Source organism: Corapipo altera, unplaced genomic scaffold (assembly GCF_003945725.1).
Source record: "Corapipo altera isolate COAL_440 unplaced genomic scaffold, ASM394572v1 23b, whole genome shotgun sequence".
Taxonomy (NCBI): domain Eukaryota; kingdom Metazoa; phylum Chordata; class Aves; order Passeriformes; family Pipridae; genus Corapipo; species Corapipo altera.
In genome coordinates this window covers 5881308-5904635 of record NW_020884885.1, presented here as the reverse complement: position 1 = coordinate 5904635, position 23328 = coordinate 5881308, and the positions used below count along the sequence as shown (strand labels likewise).

At 39.8% G+C, this 23328-nt stretch overlaps 1 protein-coding gene across 9 annotated transcripts in view; it reads left to right on the top strand.

Annotated features, from left to right (window-relative positions):
• DPF3 (double PHD fingers 3) overlaps positions 1-23328 on the top strand; it is a 168341-nt gene that overhangs the window by 102220 nt on the left and 42793 nt on the right. For 4 of the 9 annotated variants that reach the window (XR_003527466.1, XM_027641928.1, XM_027641933.1 and 1 more), the window contains 4 exons: positions 963-1001; positions 4597-4675; positions 4994-5035; positions 14389-14526. Coding sequence is in view for 6 of the 9 variants with exons in the window: in XM_027641928.1 (XP_027497729.1) it covers positions 963-1001; positions 4597-4675; positions 4994-5035; positions 14389-14526 (298 nt within the window). In the remaining 3 variants the exon portion in view is untranslated. The remainder of the gene's footprint in view (positions 1-962; positions 1002-4596; positions 4676-4993; positions 5036-14388; positions 14527-23328) is intronic. The other 5 variants (XR_003527467.1, XM_027641930.1, XR_003527468.1 and 2 more) reach the window with 3 other exon arrangements.

Here is a 23328-nt window from a genome sequence, read left to right as displayed (position 1 = left end):
TATATTTGTTATGTGTATTATATATGCAAAATGTGTATCAATAAATATATAATATTGATAATACTATAGTAATTTTCAGTTGTATGGTGATAGATTTTTAATATTTTTTCAGTTTATTTTTGTGAATATCCAAGGCAAAAAAGACTACCTTGAGAGTAAAAAGTGAGGGAAGTTTATTTTAGTGCTGTGTTTACAATTGTAAACTGTAATAATTACGATAACATCCTGCTATTACAATGCTCCTTAAAACAACATTTACTAATTACAGAAAAGCAACAAATTCAGTCATGACAGCCAAAAATGTATTAGTAAAAGTAACTTGAATTATGTTAATAAGTTTTGCAGCTTTCTCTAGGGTAGCATTTTGTGGCTGACGCTGACCCTCTTGAGCCCACGGCAAATCTTCTATTTGCTTAAAATGGGCAATATTTTATCCTTAGGGGACTGTGTGTCCCTTCTTTTACCTAAGTTGTCTTCACAATTCATCAGGATACCAGTCAAGTAATGAGGCCAACATTTTAAAACTTGGAATCAACATTTTCAATTTTGGCCCTATGAGCCAGGCATCTAAATGAACACAATTCTCAGAAGTTTTGAGCATTTTCATCTCTCTTTGGCTCCAGTGGATGCTACAGGGGCACAGGAGCTCTAGATATACCTTTCGATGTGTTTATAGAAATCAAGCAAGAAGGGCCACATTTTAGGCCAAATGAGCAGAAAATAATGGCTTTTGAATGAGAGACATGAAACCACAATGAATACTAGAAATATACTTATGCATCAGACCCTCTCTTTTGGTTTCTTCTGTTGTTGTGTTGTTTCAGTTTTCTGCTCCTCTTTATTTTGGAGCTTAAGTCCTTAAATATAAGATCAAAGCACTTTAATAATTGGATAAGTATATATTTCACCTTCCTTATTCTCAAAATCACCTGAACCAGTTTCTTTCTTTCTTTCTTTCTTAGCCAAAGACCCCCACCTGGAAAAAAATTTTCCAGAAAAATGTAAGTTTCAGAAAATTTGTATGAACCAGTAACCAAAACCAGGAGATAGAATCAATACATGCACACAAGCTTGATTGTAGTGATCAACTAATATTCCAGGCTAACAATTCTTTTCTAATAAGTTACTCTTACATAAATTGCGCATGCTGGTTAGGGTGAGTGAAAGGAAGTGAATAGCTAAAAGAGATATACTGCTCAGGAGAAGGGAATTTGGTGTATTCATATGTCCTAGACCTACACAAAGTCCTGAAGTTACTGTTGCTTCTCCATTCAGGCAAATGTTACAGAATAACTATAGTTACAGAATATTACTGTAGTGGAGAGAGTCAGAGGGTGCTAGATGTCCCATTCATGTTGAAGCAAAAATTTATGTGTTATTTTCTGCCCCAGAACCGGACCCCTATTAAGTACAGGAGCAGCAGGATCTTTTGCCTTTTTCTTGCAACTAACTCCTGCTTTGCTAGTGCCCTGGCTTCTTTCAGTGCAAAAAAGAGAAGTCTGAAGAGTGCTAAATACTTTGAGCAATTTTTGTTTTTTATTTGATGGCATCAATAACCATAGCAAAATGGGATAAAAATTAGGATTTCAAAATTAGGGCCAAGTTACCTAGATGTTGAAAACTGGCAAGCCTGAATTGTCTGGCCACAAGGGTTTCACCACCTTTCTGAAAGCAGCCCTTTTTTAATGTGAGCCTGATCCAGTATAGGGAATTGAGGTTAGGGATTTGAAATTAGGGGACATGAAACCTGGGCAGCTCTTTTGTTTCTGGGAAGGAGTGGTTAAAGTATTTTTAGAGGGCAGAAGAGGGGAAGGACATGCATAGGAAACTAGATCCTCTCAAGTGTGACCTTTGGGGATTCTGAGAAGGAGTGACAGCATCAATGCAGGATTAATGCGGTGGAATTACTGCTTTGGACTTTCCAAATTGCACATGCCCCTTCTTTTCCCTGCAGCATGATTTTATTTTTAATCCTGGACTCTCCATCTGTCCCTTTGGCTACTCTCTCTGGCTGCTTCAGGGCTGCTTCAAGGCTGCTGTGCCCTGGCTTCCAGGCCTCGCATGTCAAGTCTTGTAGTCTTTGCTGCATCCCATCAGGAGAATGAAGACAGTCATGGATAACTGAATTCAACAGCCTGGGGCACTGACAGCAAGCATGGGGCACTCATTTTAGTGCCTCTGGGGCAGCTGCTTGGTTTCCTTTCCCCTCAAGGCTAGCTCTGAAATCGTCGGGGCATTAGGAAGGACACTGAGGGCCAAAGAGGTGGATTTACGAAGGCAGATTTTTAGTATCTTTGCTGGACTGGGACATTGTGGTAGGAGCTGGAAAGGGTAGTTTGCTAGGAGATATGAGATGGATGCAGCTGCACCTGTACAGATTGTCTGCTCGTCAGCTGGATATCCCATGGGACAGTTTCAAAGGCACTAAAGACATTTAGGAACATAAGTCCCATTGAAAGTCACTGACTTGAAAAATCTCCCCCTGTGTTCACTGCATGAAAAAGTGTATCTGACATGTGGTCATGACATGAATGGTGTACTCCTGCATTTGTGTAGAGAACAGTTTGAAGGGAAACAGCTGGCTGTAAGACTAATAAAACTCTGAGCAACAAACCTTAAATTGCTGTCCTATTCTGAAAGGTACCTATGTGAAAATAGTACCTTCTTACTCAACAGATACGTTCCCAGTGTGTAAATGGAGTCAGAGCTACTGACTAGTGACAAATATATGACTTTACATCTTTTTCACAGCCCTGAAAAGCCAATGCAGCTGGTAGGATAGGGAAATCAGATCCTAATCCAGGTACCAGCAGAAATATTTATTAAGGGCCAAAAACTTGTCTCTGTGAAGACTCTCTGATGAATTGAGGCTTGTATAGGAGCTACCATGGACTGAAATTTAGCTTGCAACACATTTTTGCAGCAGTCAGGGAAGAAAGGAACTAGCCTGGGATTGATTTCATTGCCCAGAGGGGGTTTACAGAGCTGGCAGTCAGAGAGAAAATACTGCAGACTAGTAAGATGATTTTATGTGATATGGTCAGTAAAGTAGCTTCCACCAAACAATTGTTGCTGGGGCCTTTTCCAGGGTGAAACTGCTTTTCAGTTCACCCTTACAAATCTTGCTCTGCACATGTGTGCTGGTCTGCACAGAGGTCTTTGCAGAAGGCAGAGTTATACTTGTCATACCTAATAGTATTTACCCCATCCAGACAGCTGCAAATCCATGTCTTTCCTTCAGGACTTTGTTAAGAGTTAGCCCTAAGCAATCCCAGGGAAATAATGTGTGAAGGTTTTATAAATCCCTGTTTTGACAGACTTTGTCAGGCCAGCGTAAAATATTTCCTTGTTCCTTGTCTTTAATGTCCAATGGAACGCAGCTCTAACAGTGCTAGTTCTGTTCCAAATGCGTAGAAGAGGGACAGAGTTTTTACACCCCCTTTATGTCTGGGTACTAATGCTCTCAGAGTTTCTACACCTTCTTAAGCTTTACCTAACAAAGCTCTGTCCCTTTCTTATTTTCACATGCAAAAGCTTGTAGGATTTCAGTCAAGTAGGCTTGTCTAGAGTGAGGAGTATCAACAGTTTAATAACAGAAGCAGCAGAAGCAATTCTGTGCTTTTATCCAGGAATAGAGTAGCTACAAGAATTAATAAAGGGCTAGTTAGCCATCCACCTGTGATCACTTCCTCAAAGACCAAGTCTAAAATGATTGTCATTTATAGACTGTACATTAGTGAACATGAAAGAATTGAAGGCCTTGGCCAGTTCCCAGTTTCACATCACAGATCTCTCCACCACTGGACAGATATGAGCTGTCCCCTTGTTGGCATCTCAGCTGAGAAGGGTCAGGACCAAGTAGCTTTGATGCTGAATTCCACTCTCACCCCTGGAGGTCAAGACAGAGAAGTCTGTGTTGTGGAGAAACAGAGATTTTCTATTTCCAGAGCTGCCAGTCTGGTCCACTGTAGAAACACAGAGCTGCAGAAGGACCTTTCTGGGTAATTCCTGTTATTGCAGGTAGCCAGGTAGCCATGTTACCTGATTTTTTCCACTAATGTACCAAAGCTCAATATTATAATTAGCCATGGTATCTTTGTCCCAGCAGGTCATTTCAAAACATTGCTTTTCAGCTAGAAAACAAAACTCAACAACACAATCAACTCCCTTTTGAAAATATTAAAGGAAATAATTTGACCTCTTTTATCTGGGGCCTGTTTTCTGGCTGATTTAATGTTTGTATTTATCCTCCAACACCTGTTCATCTATTCATTCATTCATATTCAGTTAAGCAAGGTATTTGAACATCTTCAAAAATGAATGTGTGACGATACTCGACTGAATATGTGCTGGCAGTGACCTACTGCCATGGATGAACAGTTTGGGCTATCTGTGGAGAGGATCTCCATTGCATTGCAAGGTCCATTAACATAGTGTGTATCTTAGGAGGTGAAGGGTCAAGATCACCTTTGAGAAACCCGTATGGAAGCTGAGGATTTGTTTAGTTTATATTGCACATTTTTCATAGGAGGGTGAGGGGCACAAGGAGACCCGAGGGGTGATTGAATATTGCTAACATTCCTCTTGTCCTTGCAGGCTCGGGGATCTGGAGGTGGCAGGAGACGGAATGATGCTGCCTCCCAGGATGATCACGACAAACCCTATGTTTGTGACAGTAAGTAGCACCCAGACAGCTGATTCTGCTTCCAGCCTGGTCCTACCAACTCAGTGCACTCAGGGCTTCATCTTTTCCCTTCCAGCAAAATATTCTGCTGCTCTCTGACTTGCATGTTTGCCACCTGCTGCTGCTGCTGCTCTTGGTGTTTTTGCATGAAGGAAATAAAATTAAGTCCTCAGCAAGACTCCACTTCCCTTTGCCCTTTAATAAATCATCTCTTACATTTTCTTTCTCCTTCTCTTTTTCTGGCTTCTCTGCCTTTTGTCTTCTTTCCCCCCATGTAAGTTTCACCCTCTATTTCTTTCTCTGTTTCAGATAGTTACAAACAAAAGCATAACTCAAAAATCTCCGACAAAGGTACTTCACCCTCATTGTATCTCTTGATATATTTGGTGATTCTCTTTCCTTCAGTCCTTTTAAAATCTCGCTGGGCTAAATTCTGAAGGTCTTATTCTTATCCCTCACTCAGAAAGTACTCTTGTGGCATCATTAAAAGTTGAACCCTTCTAAGAAACAAATAACATCTGGAATGCCTTGTTTTGATACATATTCCCCTTGAATATGTATGTTGGCCATACTGGCCATGCTGTTTGACATCTTGCAGTTGGACTGCAGGCTAAGTAAGGCATTGTCCCAACTGAAAAATTATACTAGAGCCCAATGCTGACACTGAAGGAGGATACCAGAGTCCTAGCAAGAGGGAAGAATCTGATATTTGTTACACAATGGTTTGAGGTTTTTAAATAGTCTAGTCCTTGGTGCTTTCCTTCTTTTGATACTCTTTTTTTGCTTCACTATGTTATTTCTTTGAGGGGCACTTATCTTACCCACATGTGGGGTTTTTTTTAAGCATCCCATTTTAAGGCTTACTGTAGAGTGTACATGCAATTGTACTTTGTGCTACCAGGTGCCTTCTGGCCTATAAGAAAATATCCTAACAAAACTTAATAGCAGTAGGAGAATAGTAGGAGATCTTAACTTCTGTCATCCAAAACTGATGGTTTTAAGGACAACTAGCATCCCCCTTTTTCTACTATTTGCCTATCTTGTGTTACTGACCTTAAATGAATAACCTTTACTATGTCGATCTATGGGGATATTTTCTGCTTATTTTCAAAAACATGAAGAAATAAGGAGCATGCGTGGTAAATAGGAACTATATTACATGTGATGCAATCATATTCTTGTATGGTGAGACCAGGTGACTGCACCATACGGTGATGGATATGTTAGGTATTTTGCTTCAGCAAGGTGAATATTTCAAGGGCAGTGAGCAGAAATGGAAAGACTTGCACATGAATAGGACTGTCTAAACCCTTTAAAATATGAAGAGTCAGAAGATTTATGCTGGGGTTAAATAGCTGTCCTGGCTGGTGTGTTGGAAGCACTAAAATGTGTCTTCTAAAACTTCTCTGAGAGCCCAGGATGTATCTTGCTGAAACCCACAGGTTTCCTTTGCTGGTATATGCATAACTTTCTTTATCTCTTTTCTGGAACATCCTTCTAAATCCAAGGACACTTGTCAGTGGTAATAATTTTGAACATAATGACTCTTTATTGTCTGATCTTGCATTGCTTTTGGATTTTACCAAGAACTTACAACATGCATAGTAGTGATTTGCATAGAGTAAATTAAACATTGAAGGTATCAAAGCAGGCAGCAGAAATCTAGCCTGAAGTCAAGACTCTCATACATTGTTGTATTGATGGAATTTTGCCTTGGCTTACATTTTGGAGCATAAATTTACCCTTTGGTTTTGGAAATATAAACTTTCCTATTTCATTTGGCTGATACATTTCATTTTTAGGAAACTTAGAGTCATAGGGAGCTCTGGAATGCAGACTTTGCACAGTGACTCCTCCTTTTCCATTGTAGATAGCTGAAAAAAGGGTTATGTGATAGCAGAACTCTTTTACCTGACTGTGGAGCGGAAGGAAAGAACTGTCCCAATTGTTATGTCATCATCCCAAAGTAATATCCTGTCCTTGCTAACTTTCTATAGAAATATTACACACAGTTAATGATGAATAATAAGCCAATTGGCTTATTATTGAAACCTCTTTTCTACTTGGGTGGATTTCTTAAATAAATTTTTTCTTTGAAATTATTTGCTAAATATTTTTATAGATAAAACTCAGTCTAATTGTGGTAGGTTAGAAATTGGTTTGCAGAACTCCATGTACAGATCTTTTGGGCAGATAGGTTTGTTTTACCTGGAAACATGCAGGTGAAAAACAGTGAATGTATTCCCTGTTTGGAAAACTTGATTCCTTCAATCATATTATTGGTATAAATAATTACCTTAATGGGTCAGCAGTTTACTTTTTCTGTATATTATTTAATTTGCCTCCAAGTTGCTTTTTCTGCAAGTATTCTGATATTTGAGTTTTGAAAATGACCACAACGAAGAAAGCATAAACATAGTAAACCAAATTAATTTTCATATTAAACTAGATGGGCACAAAAAATGATTGGTGGTGAAGAACTTCTGTTGACTTACACATTCATATTTATGTGAAACAAGAATGTATCACCAGGTTTTATTGGTAATAAAAAAGTTACAGGAAAAAAATAGTCTGTGTGTCAGTGAGATGATGCAATACCCAGCTGACACTGCCCCTTGTGTTTGAAGATAGCAATGCTATTTGTGAAAAAAAATGCCTTTTTTTAAAAGAGGGATTCAGCTATACACCAGTATAAAACTGAATAAAAGTACAGAATTTCTATATGGAAGAAGATTTTCAAAGCTCAAAATGTTTTGTCATCCTGTGTTTTTTTTAAAAAGTGGTTGGTTTCTTATTTTGTGGACTGAAATATTCTGAAATACGTCAGTTGATTTTATTGAGCATATACTGTATGAGAAGTTCAGAATAAAATGTTTGACCAAAGCATCAATAAGATTGCTAGAACAATCACGAAAATCATCGTTTCATCAAATCACCAAGTCGAAAACTTGTTGGTCAGATTTTCAACCAGGTGCAGTGGATAGTGTTGTACCTTGAGCTGCCTTGGGATAAATGCTTCAATCATGAAAGTGGCAGGACAGCCTAATGTGAAATGGGTATGGGCTGGAAATGGTACCATAACCAAATGACTCAGCTATATGAGACCAGTCCCAAACATAGCTTGAACACCTGACTGGGACATACAGCAGGTGACTCAAAAGACAGTGAAAAGTAGGACTTGAGGAGCAAAGTGAAGCCTCCAATGTCAAGCAAGAGAAGTGGAAGATACACCACCCCCACTGTTCATGATAAACTGGGCATGTGATTTTTGAAGGAGGGACAGAGTAAATGAATCAATGAATGAATGAATAACTACATGTCTAATAAGAATTGATGCTATGTCAAATATTCATCTGGGGAACCATTATTTCTACTATTTTCATAGTGTATATTATATATTATTTACTACTTTTCAAAAAGAACAACCTTCTCTGAAGTTTTTTTCTAAAAACTTGTGCTCTGGTTTAAAAGTTGCAATCAGTTGTATCTCCTGAGCTTCATGACTTCAAATGTCTACTTCCTTTAGCCAGAGCAGTTAGTTTGTGCTGAATCTCTGCAAGTTATTAACTTTCCTGCTATCCCTCCTCATTTATCTGCTTTCATTCTTCTCAAGTTCCCATGGAGACATGGGACTATATCCACCTTTGTTTTCTGTCCCTCTATCTATGGAAGATTTCCCTTGCCCATCTCTAAAAGGAATTGTTTCTTTCTTCTCCTTTTACCAATATGTCCTTGTCTCCTTTTAGTTTTATTCCCATATAAACTTCTATTTTAGCATAGCAACTTATATTTGTATTGTATCTTTTTTTCACAGTCCGTCTGAGTCTGAGCTATGCATTCATATCCATTCCCTGTGCAAAATAAGAATTTACTGAAACCTTCCTATGATCTCTGATGGATCAGTGACTAATGCAACACTGTATGTACCCAGAGACACTGATCCTGTAGTGTTTTATAGAAGCTGATTCTTTTGTCAAGAACTTAATTTCCAGGTTTCTCTAGTTATTTAACACACATTTTCTCTGCCACAGTCCAAGACTAGCAGTCCTTGCATGGTTCTCTATGGGTAACAATGTCTTCTACTTCTGTAAACAGTTACTGGGACTTCTTCCAGCTGTGTTTTCATCAGCTCTTTTACTAAGCTTGTTTCTTTTATCTGCAAAAACACAAAGGGTGTTTTTTAAGTAGTGGTGGCCAAAACTAAGTTGAATGCACTGTTCTGAGGATACAAGCACTTCAGGAGTGGTTGATACATTTACATGTACTTACAATTACTTAAAGAAATTGGATTTATGCAACTTGCTCTGTTATGTGTCTATGAGAGGTAGAGATGGCTAACCTAACAGGTTGTTTAGTGAAACCTTCTTCAGTGCAAGATGCTCCTCTCCAGTGCTGTGTCATGTTTCAATGGCAAAGGAGTTTTCATCCTTATCCACCATGTGTATTCATATTTAATATACCATTTGCTATAGCTTCTTGTTCTTTCCCTGTTCAACCTGTTTCTACTCAGGCAGATTATCATGTTAAGTCTCCTCATTATGCTGCTTTCTCCTGTTTATACTGTGTTTTATTTATTGATACTAGATGTCAATATTAATTAAATTACTGTTTGAAAGAATTATTTGATCAATGAATCTCATATAATATATTTTTATTATTATTCCAGTATTTTGACCAACAATCCATTCTGTGCATGTTTGATTCTTTCACTCTCTATTCCACCCTTCATATTAATGATAAAACCATAGGCAAGCATTGGGTCCAAACAGGACTCTTTCAGGTGCTTGAAGATGTAGAAAGGTGCCTTTGAAGGTTTCAAAAAATTGAGCTCCTAATTCTCACTGATTTCAGCTGGAGGTAAAACTAAACTGTTTTCCCTAAATAACCCACTAAGTGCCTATCTGCTTGTGTTGTGCCTATAGATCATCTATGGCTTGGTCCCTAAATGAACACTTTGAACTTGTCATTGAATTACTAATAATTATTCAGAACATGGATTTGTTTTTAAAACTGCTTGACTCTACATCCAAATCACTATAGCTTGAAACACCTTCCTGCTTTTTCTGTAAGTTCATCATTCAATGGGGCCTGAAAATGTCATTATTTTGAGATTAGTCTTTTTCTTCCCCATCCCTTTTCTCTACCAAACATATTTTAGGTTCTCCCAGCAAAAGGCTTAAGTGATTCAGGTAGCTTAAGTGATTTAACATTAACAGATTCCACTGAGTTTCAGTTGGTACAGAGCATCCCTCTCTTTTAGTTTCCTTAGAAAATCCCAGTTGAATTGTTACATTGTTCTTGCATGACTTGCCAAATGCAATTCCTTGAGGCCTAATCTTTAGGAACTATTTTATTGTATTTGTTCAAAAAATGACAGCTCTAGTATATTCCTTGCTAACTTCACCTGTCTTCTTTGTCATCTCCTTGAAATGGTCCTGATCCTGTCAAACATGTCATTGATTATCTGGAAGGTTTTCTGGAATACAAGATAAATCCCGATTTAGCTTGATTTTTGCTAGTTGTCTGACACTTAATCCGATGTCTTAATTCTTACAGATATTGTGAATGATTCCAACACTACTAAGTGCTGCTGCTTAGGACAGACCTTTGGTTAAATTTCACAATTTCAAGCTGATTTGAAAATGCCTTTATTATAGCATTGTATTTTTACATGCTTCTCATAATCTCCATCATGACTTCAACTTCCCTTTAAAGTATTAGCAGTTTAAGCCCTAAATCATCTCCTGGTATTATCCTCTCTAGTGAATCCCTAAGTAGTTAAGCAATAAGATCTAGAATAAGATTATTGTTCAGAAGAACCCAACAAATAACTCTCCCACCATAGTTGCTATTCTTGGCTTCCATCGACTTCATTATTGGTAGAAAAGACAAAGTTAGAGAGACAATAACACTTTCTAAATTTTCTTTAAAAAATATTGAATAACACAGATCTTTAGTAGAGCACATGGTAAGAGGGGAACAGAGTTGACTCTGATAGCTGAACATTTTCTTCTCATATAGGATACTTGTTTTCTCCTTTGCTCCTGATAGCAATCCATTTATTGAAATGTGCACAGATGTATTGTTGACCTGTGCATGTTTTGCACTGGGGTTCAACATTACTTTGATCTTAATTCTGCAGATAGATTCTGGGACTTGTCCTCTGGGGGCACTGAAACAAGGACTGTTTACTACCTACAGAAAATTCTCTATAAAATGGATTACTAAATAGCTGCTCTAATACTAGGGATGTATAGCATAGTACTGACCAGAGAGGGACAAACGTAACATCTTTCCATCAGTAGAGGTCAAAATGTACTGTTAGTGTTTGAGGTCTCTAGATGTGCCAGAGCGTGGACACAGCTGTAACAGGGGAGAACATATTACCAAACCAGGACAAAACAAGAAATGTTTTAAATATTTTTTTCTTTTTTGGAGTAGAGTGAATGGTAGGATAGGAAGATAACTTTGAGGAATGACTGCCTGCCAGCAGTTAACTCAAGATTTAGTATTTGATAAAGCCCAGCTGAGAAAAAAGAACGGGAGGCAAAGGAGAAAACCAAAGAAAGACAATGAGGGGGACAGTATTCAGTGACCAAAAAGAAAAAAAAGGCAGCATGTACTCCCCCAGTTTCCTGTTTCCACTGAAAACATGGATTGTTTCCTTCTGTCTCATACTGGTGACAGATTGTGCAAAATGTATGTGGAGAGCTGGCTGGAACATAGCTCACAGGCTGCCAAAGACCAAATGTGTAACAATTTCAAAATGACAGCAACATAGCCATTAGATATTTGATGAGAAAGTCTTTTAAGTCATAGGTTTCAAATCCCCTTTTTAACAGGGGAAGTATATTTGATATTAATTTTATTTACTGAGAAACGTATTTACTGAGAAGCTGAGAAACAGAGTGGGAATTTGCTTATCCAAAGAATTGCAGGCTGTTACAGGCCAGAACTTAGAAGAGAACTGTCTTTTATGGAACACTCAATGCTTGTGATTATACTGTCTGCAAATTATGTTTTTTGTCTATAACACAGTTGTGTAATATCTTCATCTCAGTCTTCAAGTTGGAAGGAAAGTAACGTTCATCATAGGAGTGTCTGGTGGCCTAATAAAATCTCTCCCTCTTCCCCATTTGTGGCATTTGATCCACACTGCTGTATTATTGCTTACTTACCCATCTTGTTCCTAAGATGGCATTCACATCAGGTCATATATTTTCAAGTAGAGTTGAATGAAATGAAGTCTGGCAGGGCTTTTAGAAATATCTTTGGTTTGAAACTCTCTCTAATAGGTGAATGGGACTGGGTGTTAGAGTTATCTGATTTTGCACTTACATTAGCATTAACGGAGGATCAAGCTATATGAGAGCAAGATAGAGTTGGATAGTATGTATCATGCAGATATTTAATTGCAAGTGCTTCTTCCTTTGTCAGTATAGCACTGATCACCTGATAGTGTTCTGGAAATAATCTGACAGAAGTGTTTGAACAGTATTGGTAATTCATAGCAATAGAATAATTTTTTAACTCTTCTTCAAACACACAAAAGTAAGGGGAATAGAGTAGGATACTTAATATGATCCTCAATCTGCTAAAAATGTAAATATCTCTCTCCATTTTAAGAAATGCTGCAACATTTATGTAATTAGAGGAGGTTGCTGGTCTGAAATAATTTAAACAGTTAGCATTTTGTAGCTCTCTCCCGTTTGATGATTACTGTAGTGTTAAGGTTTTTCCACTATTCAAAAAATGGAGACGAAGTCATACAGAACTGTGGCTATCTTGTTTTGACTCTTGGTCAGCATCTGTTCCACTGCTTGTAGGACCACAGAGAAAGAGGAGTAGTTTCACTCTCCAGAATACATTAGGAGAAAACATGGATGGTGGTTAGGAGAAGGGAGACCGAACTAATGTTTTGGGGAGAGCATGCATCTAACAGCAGTCTAGTTGTTCAAAATGCTGGGTAGTAGAGTTAGGTTTACATATGAAACAAGGGCAGAGGCTTCAAAGAATGGATGTGCTTATGTATATGGGTATTTTACTTCTCCTCAACATTCCCTCCTCCCTTCTGCAGGAGTTCTCGTTTCTAAAATCAAAGGCATTCAAAGACAAAAAATCTGTGGCTAAGGACATATTACATTTGAAAAAAACTTTTGTCCTGTTATGACCACTGTGTGATCATCACCTTGCAGAATGAAGAAAACTGGGATAAAAGTATCTAATATTCCAGATATTCATACATATCATGAGGTTATTTTACATGTTTCTAATACAGCAAACTGTTTTCCCTGAGGGAATTTGCAAATCAGCTAGAAGATACTGAGAATGAAATATGTTATTGTACTAAGCTTTGATTTACAATTTTCTATAGTCTGTTCCAGAATGTGGAACATCAGTTGGCTTTTCGTGAGTAGTAGCAGAAAGGTATAAAAATCAAATTTTAACTCATATGTCAGTGAATAATTGATGTGGGTATTTTTTAAAATTTATTTATTTGTGGAGCCTTTTGACGTTCCTTTCCAGACCTTCCCAGACCCAGGTTTTGATACTGGGGCTGAATGAAATTTTTAGGAATGGATGGTGCCTTCCCCCTTGGAGATTCTTTTCAAAGGACCTAAAACCAAAATGGTTCTATTCTCTCTTCTGGCACTACTTCCTTTGACCTTCTAAGCAAGTTATGCAGGACAGACTACTGGACAGGACATTCACTCCTGTGCAAAATCCTTGAGGTTAATGAAGGTAGTAACATGACTGAAAACTTGCAGAAAGGGCACTAAGCTTCGTTTTCCAATCATTTAAAATGGCAATAATCGTATTTGGTAGACAAAACAACTGTATAAAAGAAAATGGACATTCAGAGAATGCTTTGGAGATGAAAAGTGATAACTCTTAGAGAAAATAACATGAATGAAATACTTCATAGAAACTCAGTTTGTATGTAATGAATCTTAAGATGTAGCTTGCCCTTGAGGTGAATTCCCTGTGAAAATGTAGACCTTTCATCACCCTGAGTTGTTTGATCCTGTTCTTAATATTTGTTGACTTAGTCCTAAAATAAACAAAAGTTCAGAAGTAGGATTCTCTGTCACATATTGTATTATTTATTGAGATGCTGAATATGAAGTTTACCTGGGCAAAGAAGTATCACTGCCACATGTTCCTTTAGCAAGAAACTGTGAATTATTTCCATCTCCTTATCTTGACTAGGAATCTGAATAAAGCTATTTATTAACCTTTTAGAGAAAGTTTTTAAAAAACTCCGTTTCCTTTTTTTTCAGAGATCAGTAATGAAGAATGTCCTTTCTTCTCAGTCTTGTTCCCATTGCTGTGCATTGTGCAGCACCAACATTGGAACTGGCATTTCATTAAGTTTTATGTGCAGTCTTGTTAGTAATCTTAGCAGAGAGGATTAGGGCTGTATGAGTTGCAAGGATTGAATGTGCATTTGCCTAGGCCTGTAGGAATGAACTGCTGGCAACAAGGTGGGAAGAAAGCTCTTGTTCAGGGATCTATGGCTGCAGAGCTGCCCTCTGTCATCTTCCACCAGTGCTGGTGGGAAGAGTTTTGGGCAGGCACATGGAGTGTGTGGTGCTGTTCTCAGAGGAAAAGGGAGCATTATTTGAGAGGATGCTGCTATGGTTGTGGATCATACTGATGTTTCCATTTTGTCTTCCCCTCCCTCATCTCTCCTTTCCTCCCAGTCTGTGGCAAGCGCTACAAGAACAGGCCTGGGCTGAGCTACCACTATGCTCACACCCACCTTGCCAGCGAAGAGGGTGATGAAGCCCGTGAGCAGGAGACTCGCTCTTCCCCTGTCCACAGAAATGAAAACCACAAACGTGAGTAGGATTTTCCCTTTACCTTTGAGATCCTTTTCAGGTATGTTGCCTCTACCCTGTCTTTGCCTTGCAGAGGCTGGCATTATTGCCTGGCTCAGTTGTGAGTGATTGGGACCTGGATGCTTGGAGCTAATCAGCCACAGCTCACATGGGTGCTGGCTCAGCAGTCAGAAATTCATTTCAAACCCAGCATTATCTCTGCAGCAAGTCACTTTCCCATTACTGCTCCTGTGGGAAGGAAGTGGCAAGGGGGGGGGGGGGAAGAAGAGATGCCCAACCTGCCCATCATCAAGCAGCCTCCCAGTGGCTCTTAGCAGGGTTGTCAAGGAAATACACATCCAATAGTTTGAGAGGGTTGCCTTTGTTTTGCCTTTGAATAAGAGACATTTGCCAATGTCTCAGATTTTAGGTATGAAACTAACAGCACCTTTGTCCCTTATTCCTTCATCTGCTCCCCAAACAGCTTACCCTCAACTTCACCAGAAGCTGCTTCTTAGTTACAGTTTGGGAAAATCTATGAAACCACATCAGTATTGATCAGCAAGGAGGAGAGCTGGAACATGAGAGGAGGGAAGAGTTATGCGCCTCAATTCCCCATAGTGGTACAAGGCTGAAAGGAATCTTAGTGGACCAAATTTATATATGATGAATCATATGCTCAATGTGAGCATAAAGTCCATCACCCTATTTGACTGTCCTTCCTGTGCTTCTTAGGCAAGGAACAGGAAGTCAAGGAGACTGTGTTCTATTACTGATTTTTCCAAGTCTCTAATCCTCTGTTTCTCAATTTGCCAGTGTGCAATGCTTTGTGATGTTTGCTGTTACCTTGGGAGTTGTGTAGGTAGCTTTGTTCACTTTCAAAAGCATGTGATCTGTATCATTTTCGTTCAAAGTAGTAAAGCAATGAAATGCTTATAGGGAAAATTATTCGGAGAAACAGTTTCTAATATGTTAAGAAGAACTACAAGAAATATGGAAGTAGGAAAACATTTTCTTTCTAAGCAGGATAATTGATAATTGTCCCCAGGGAGGTGTGGGAGGGGGTTTCCTTTCTCCAAAGCATCTGCTACTAGCCACTGTTTGAGCTTGAAGGACTATTTAGTATGATGCCACTTGGCAATCCCTATGTTTCTGTCACTTTTATGCTCTACCTTTTAGTTATTCACATGTTTTGTAGATTCACAGCAAAAGTAATTTTGACTCTTCCAGCTGTTGATAAACTCGAACTGTCAATGCACTAAGAGTGACTGCTTAGGCAGGCTGGGGAATGTCAGTGTTCAGCCAGTAGCATTTGTTTACTTAGCATTTACATCAGGTCTGGGGTTTTTTGATTGTTTGTTTGTTTTTTCCTGTGCCTGCAATAGTCAGTAATATTTGCATATCTGAGAGGCATATTGCAAATCTGTATTGAATTAATATTGATAATGGCCTTGCATGGATGCCCAAACAAAGAACGGTAATGACCCCTGCCCCTCAGCTTGTCATAGATGCCAAGGACAATCTTGGTCCTTGTGTCTCTGGTGCTTAGGAAATTATAGAAGTTAGCAAGAAGAGCTAGAAAATATATGGTAAGGTTAGGAGCAGTTGGCTTTGGCCCATGGAAAAAAAAATGCATCTACACTGTGGGAAAGGGTAGAGCAAGAGCTGCTCAGGTTTGTGTTCCCCCAGAGCTCTTGTGTGGTACATGTGGCAGAGGGAAGCTGCTGATGCACAGATCCACAAATGGGAAGAAGTTTAGAGCCATTGGGGTAAACTACTCTGAAGCCCAGATTCCTGAGTGGAAAGAGTCTGCTTAACAACGAGCTGGGAGCCAGTGAGGTATGGGCAACAGCCATGCAAACGTGCAGATCAGCCCTGGGGAAATTCTCAGATGCTGGAAGGTAACACTCCCACATGGCTTAACTGTCACAGGGACTGTTCCTTTTTGCCTGTTTGTTTACAGCCTTAAGCTCAGATCTTGCATCTTTGCTCTTTCACTGAGCGATATTTAATTTATGTTTCTGTTTATCTTCCATGTGAATGCTAATTGTCCACATCGCTAATTTGCGTCATTTAATGGTCCCTTCATACAGGGGGATGGTGGGGAGCCAGGGCATCAGATCTTTCCTCTCCCCTAAGAACTGCTAGGCATGTGTTATGAATTAGATTTGACAGGTCTGCAGCATTGTAGGTTTCAAGCTTCAAGAGTCCTCTCTGCATGGGCTTGGGGCTTGAGGGGGGGCCAAGAGGGAGGGAAGGTGAGGAGATGTTAATCCAAACAGCTAATCCACAACCCAATGTACAGGAGGACCAGAGATAATGGTATAGAGTAGGACCTGGTTATTTGCTTAGCAGTGTGTCAGAGATATGAACAGCCTGATTTAGAAAAGGCAAGGGAAATTCAAACCAGCCATTTGAAATTTGCCATGCAGTAGGAGGTGAGCACTGGGTCAGTAAAGTTCAGGCGGGCAGCTGCAGCATAAACTTCCTTCCTTTGTACCAGTGACTCCTCTTCAGCTTCCACTCCTTGCAGATCCTGTGGTAACAGCAGCTGTCGTGATGCAGGAGGGAGCAGAGCTTCTGCACAATTCAGCTATTGATGCCCTTCATGGTACCAGCTCAAGAGCTGAAAGCCTCTTGTCTTTCTGGACACTCAGTCCTCTTTCTCCTCTTCTCATGCACAGACCAATTTGAGTAGGTCAGAAAATTATCTAGAGATTGGAAAAGAGATGTAGATAGGAGGAACCTACTTAAAATCACTGAATAGGTGTGTATCTAAGAACACCCAAGTCACCTCCTTGGCACATCTCACTGTCCTTGACTGTTGTAGAAGGTTTGTTTATTTATCTCTCTTTACATCTCTCTCTTTCCGTCCTTCTTCCTCACCACTAGATTACCCACTGCAACCCGAAGACAGTTCGGCCCTTTTCTGTGGTCTTTGTCTTTCCTAAAACACCTTAGTCTGATCTTTGTTTGAGCTTTAATTGCTTTGTTTGTATGCTTTATCTAGCCCTTTGACACAGCCCTTCCTTATTGTCTAGTCTTGCCTCTGCCTACAAGTGCATTTATTTTTGACCTACTCTCTGATGTTTTTACTTGAGTATGGAACTGTAAAAAGGGAATTATATAAAACTCTTTAAAAAGTCAACTTCCTCCTTCCTCAACTCCACTGATAAAATTAAATGATCCCATACCATTCTCAGACTTTTTCTCTGCTGACTTTTCCTCTACATGTTGGCACTGAGAGCATGAGATTTGTGAGCTCAGGGTGCATCCAAGCCTGCCACAAAACATCTGCTCTTTTATTCCATCTCACTCCATGGGTACAGGCCAGCTCTGGGAGCAGCTGGTGCTCACAAATTTTGAGACAATTCTGATAAAGAAATTGCATTAGACTTCTATCTACTCAAATGTGTCCGTGAATGAGCGTACTAGTATAAATGCTCTTCCTTAATTCCTGGGAGAAGAGAATACTGTGTCTACATGGAGAAAAACTTCTTTCCTTTAAAGGGGAAGAGTTTTCAGTGGCATTTTGCTATGTGAAACGTTGGTTGCAGGCAGCTGTGCAGTAAACAACAACTGAACAGGATCTTATGCCCACAAGCGTAAGACAGTCCTAAATAAAGTACATTGTGCAGGCTGTTGCTGGCCTTGCTGCCGAGTGCAGTTTGGTCTGTCCTGGAATACATGTAGTTAATGAGAACGCAGTCCTGTGCCCTCCTGCCCCTCTGTTAGCTTGAGCATCTGACCTGCAAAACCATCTGTGTACGTTATTTTGTGGCATCAGCCTGTTGTGCCCAGTTCCATCACAGATTTTATTATGTGGATAAATCTCTGCTGGAGGGACCAGCCAAAGTTGTTTGTGTACTCTAAGCATAATTGGATACCCAGTCCCCAGAGATAAAAAATTAATGTGCTAACCTCAGTGTGCCTCCAAGCTGTCCTCCAGCTCCCCCACACAGTCATCTTTGAAACATTTTTATTTCCATCCAGGCAGGGGGCTGGCCATGAATAAATGACGAGAGTCAGCCCCTCAGTTGGAGGTGAGCTGTTTGTTCCTCTCCACAAGCAGCATCAATTTGAAAAGCTACATCAGGCCTACTTTTTCCCTGCATCAGTGCTGATCCTTGCTGGGGCCATGGTAGGAGCTACTTCTGAATGCAAGGATGCATCAATGCCCACCTTGCAACAAGATACCCTGCGGCAGGTGCTTTTCAGTGAAAATATGTACATTACCTTGAGTTGACTTATTAATTTAATCTGTTTGAGTTTTCTCTCTTTTCAGAGCTTGTTTTCATAAGGAAAAAGACTCAAAATACTAAAAGAAATGTTAGTGACTGGAGAGTTTGGAACTGTGTTTGCAGCTGTAAATTACTCAGACTTTTGTGCAAGTATTTTGGGATGCCAAGGAAAAAAATAGATCAGTTTGTTTAGTGTTATGAAATAGTGGAAAATCCCAAACTTGTCTCCCATGTACAGGGACCTATAGGACTTTTTGTTGTTTTGTTTGGAGTCTCGGTGTAGGTTTTTTGTTATCTTGATGTTTCTTTTATGTAGTGCCTGGACAGGGACTAAAATTAAAATGTTGCTTTTGATACACAACTGTCATTGAAGAGAAGCACTGAGTTCTTCTCAGTAGTTCCTGGTAAATATTTTCAATCTGACTAATTAGTTTTTGAAAACCATGTGTTGCTTCAACAGCACATCAGCTCTTGAGACGGAATGGTATAATTTATGTATTTATATTTTTTTTTCCCTTTTCCACTATCTCCTTGCTTTTTCTGCTTTTTTTTTTTCTCCTCCATGTCAAATTTTAAGCAACTGGAAAACAAATTCTTTGGGCTGAATTTGAACTGAATAGATGCTCTATGCCTTCTCACACTCCTCCAGTGAGTAACTTCCAGATCGAAAGCCTACAAGATGGTGCAGGGACCCAATTCAGGACGCTGGCTACTCTCACTTGAATACTGAGTGATGCTGCCGGACCAGGCTGTATAATGGCATTATAATCCCTCCTTGAGGAGGGATATATTCCCTTAGCTAATGAGAATGATGCGTTTCTGTGGCCAGACGCCAAGTCTCAGGAGAGGTACACCTCAAAGTCCGGAAATCTGTATGTTAACATGTCAGACTCTTTTGTCTGTCTTCCTATTCTGCATCTCCTACTGTTTATCATCATGAGGCACTAGGCAGTTGCAATGATTTACCGTGAGCAGTGGGGTTTTGGCTCCTGCTTTATGTGTTCTTACAGAAGACTCTATAAGATCAGTGCACAGACATTCCTATGAAGTGCTGCCTTATGGTAGAGGAACACTAATTCCCCAGTTGTACTGAATCCAATCAGTTGATGGTGTATTTTCCTAGCTGTGCCTTCCAGCTAGATAGCTCACCTCCCAGTTCTTTCATTAGCTGTTCAACTTAAGGGCCACATCGATTCCTGTAAAACACACAATCAAATGATCTTTTTTTCCTCATGTTCAGAGGCTTCCTATGACTATTACAGATGTACCTCCTTCTCCTAGCACTTCTTGTAGTGTTCCTTGGCTGTTCTTCTCTGTGAGCAGGGGCTGTAGGAAAGGCAAACCTGTCAGAGTTGCTAAAAGCTGTGCAAAGGCAACAGCTTCTATCTCCACACTACTGGCTAACTCAAAAAAAGAGAAAATCCAGTTACTAGGGAGAATTGGCAATACTCTGGGTGGGTGGTTTGCAGCACTTCTCAGTAGCATAGCCTGCTTCTCTGGCTGCCAGCAAAGGGTATACCCATGCTGTGCAGGGGAGTGCAGCATGGGGAGCTAGTGGAGGCCCATCAGGCTGTGCAGGCTGAACAGCATGACTCTGGGAACAGAACAGCAGCCGTTTCCCAGTGTTACACCCAAGTTCAGAGCTTGTTCAGTTGCAAACAGTACCACATCCACAGATGTGCCACAGCAGCCTGCTGCAGGGTCCTGTATCAAATGCCCCAACACTTCCCAGTTTAGGGTCAGCCAACATGCTTATCTTGGTGTTAACGACAGAGTAAACATGCCCAGACTGACTGACCATTTCCTGTCATTCATTTTGATTTACACTTTTTCCTGGAAAACTGCAATGAAAAAACCATACACTTAATTCACCAGCAAGGAGTCCGCAGAAATGGCCGTGCATATCCCTGCCTGGCTGCATATGTGTAAGAGAGCAAGAGCCTGGAGTGCACTTCAGCTGTATATGGCCTTTTCCTCACCACACCATCAATTATAGATGCATTCTTCTTTTATTGTTCCTTCCCAGGGCAGGGTCTAACCCTAAGCACAGAAGCAGCTCCCAGTCCACCTCTCTGCCCCCACCATTGCTCACTGCACCCCAGTAGTGAGGGGGGCAGAAGGGGATGCACGCCCCACCAGCCACCTCCCTTGTCTTCCATCAAGGAGAGCCACAGTCCAAGCGCTGCTTTTCTTTTGCCTTCTCATAAAGCCATTTTTTAATATAATTATCACTGTGTAATTTCTCGTGTGAGCCTGCCTCTCCACTGAAGCATTCTGAGCAGCAAATGGAGGGGCTGCGCTGCTATTCCTTACACTTGAGAGACAAGGCAATAGCAGGTGGCAAGGCCAGTGACAGCCAGCCGAGCCCACTGGTCACCATGGAGACAGGCCAGGCCTGCCAGGGAGGAGCGCTGGCAGCGATGGGGGGTGGCAAGGAGAGGCACATGGAGCCATAGGTTGGGATTATATGTCACCAAGGCCTCCAAGGGGCTTGATGACTGCAGGCGCAGGGGCGCAGGCTCTTGGCTAGCATTCTGCTGCTCAGGCAGCCAACATTGGACATGCCCTTTTACAGGAAGAAAAAGGGAAGAGTTGGAAAGGAAAACTGGCACTATCTCAGACAAAGAGTCTTGTAAATTAAACAAAATAAAAACACCAACAAAAAAAGCAAATCCACCCTTTTTCCTCCACGGTGAAGTGCATTGACTTGATTCAGGTCTACACGCTGGGTCCCATGGTCTCAATTGTTGTCTGAAGATCCTTTTTGCTAACAGAGTAAATGGCCTGATTTGAAGCCTTTTGAATTGAATTGAAACCTACAGTGGACTTTATTGGTTTTGGATGAAACTCAGAAGCAGCAGGTAAGAGCTGGACAAAACATGCTAGAAAAAATCCCTTTGGAAGTGCATACATGTCTGACTGTAGCTAATTCACTGTAGTCATTTAAATAAATGATGCACAGCTCCCCACCCTAACAGCAAGGCGTGCACTCCACACGCTCTCTGCTGCCTTCCCAGTAATGTGGATATGATAAAAAATAGGGATAATATGCTGCCAAACCTAGATGCACTGCTTAAATTATGGTTAAGCATTATGTTCTATTACCTACAGGCTGAAGAAATATATGTGAGTGTGATTTGGTTTGATTATTAAATTGAAACCATGAGGAACATAACTTACAGGTTTTTTGATTACTTGGGAGGGATAAAGGGAAGCTAGAACTCTGTGTAAAGCCCCTGCTTTCAAAATCAAGAAGGCATAGAAGTTATTTTATATATTTAAACTCAGTTGATTTGTTTAGTTTTTCAAGTTTTGTCTACAGAACAAAGTTACTGTGTGATATACTACAGACCTTACTTAATTTACAGAACTTACTTTGCAAAAAGACTCCTGTGATGGTACCATATTTTAAGTAGTTCCTTATGCTGCTTGTTATAGTTTAAAATGAACTTGATTAGGCTAGGAAGAAAAAAAATATTTCAGAATAAGTACATACCAAATTTATTTGGAAATATTGACTTTACTCTCAGTCTGCATCCTGTCTTCCCATGAATCACCTTTCAGGTTTAAAGAAACTATTATTTGAACTGTGCAGATCTTTCCATGTCTCTCCTTAATTAATTTTTAAAAGTTTTAAAGTATTTTAAAAAAAATTGTATACTGTATTTATTTTGGGACAGATGTAGATGAAGACAAGGCCTTTGATGAAACAGAAGCGACACTGAGTTGAAATAGCAAGAGGCACTGATTTAAATACATACCCTATGAGCACACCTTAGCTCAGGCAGTATGCCTCAAAGTTCCTCACAGCTTTTGATCTGTTGTTGCAGTTTGCAATGCAAAAGAGGAGTTTTGAGTAAGTTAGGACAAGACCATGGTTGGTTTTCAAGCCTTTGCTTTAAAACAGTTTCTGATTCTGGGTGAACATTTTTTGACAGAATCCCTAGTGGCAGTCATCTGATCAAAATGATTCAGCTCACTGCTAAAGACTTACTTCTTGCTAGCTGAGCTATTTGTCTGGCTTATGCTAACACCTTCTACTTGGTGATTAACTTGTGCAAAAAGTGGATGCTTAGATAATTATTATGTCTCAGATGAAAAGCAGCAACATCTCTAGAAATTCAATTGCTTTCACTTGTGAATTCATTCCCATAGTTAGTTTTGTAAGTAATTTTATTGATTAACCGGTGGGATTAGGGTTGGCTTTCTGTGCATCATACCCTTTTCATGACTATTGCATGTTAAATCCTGCCATCTTTGCTTTGTTTCCTTCATCATTTGTGAACAAGAGTAAAATAGAACTAGAAACTCCAAGGACATAAAAAAAAAAAAATCCTTTGAAAGTAGGAACTCTGCTTACTATCATCTGAAAATCTCTTTATTCTCAAACCTTCTGTGATTTAGCCTATGGCTTAGTTCACTGTATGGTACTGATCAACAAAATAAACTTATGTCACATTTGATTCTAGTTTTTACATCTGTTAGAACAAAAAAAATTGAAGAAAATAGCATTGCTTGGCTTATTTGGCTCCAGAGATACATAATTTAAGATATCATTGATGTAACTTCAGGGATTTCTCAT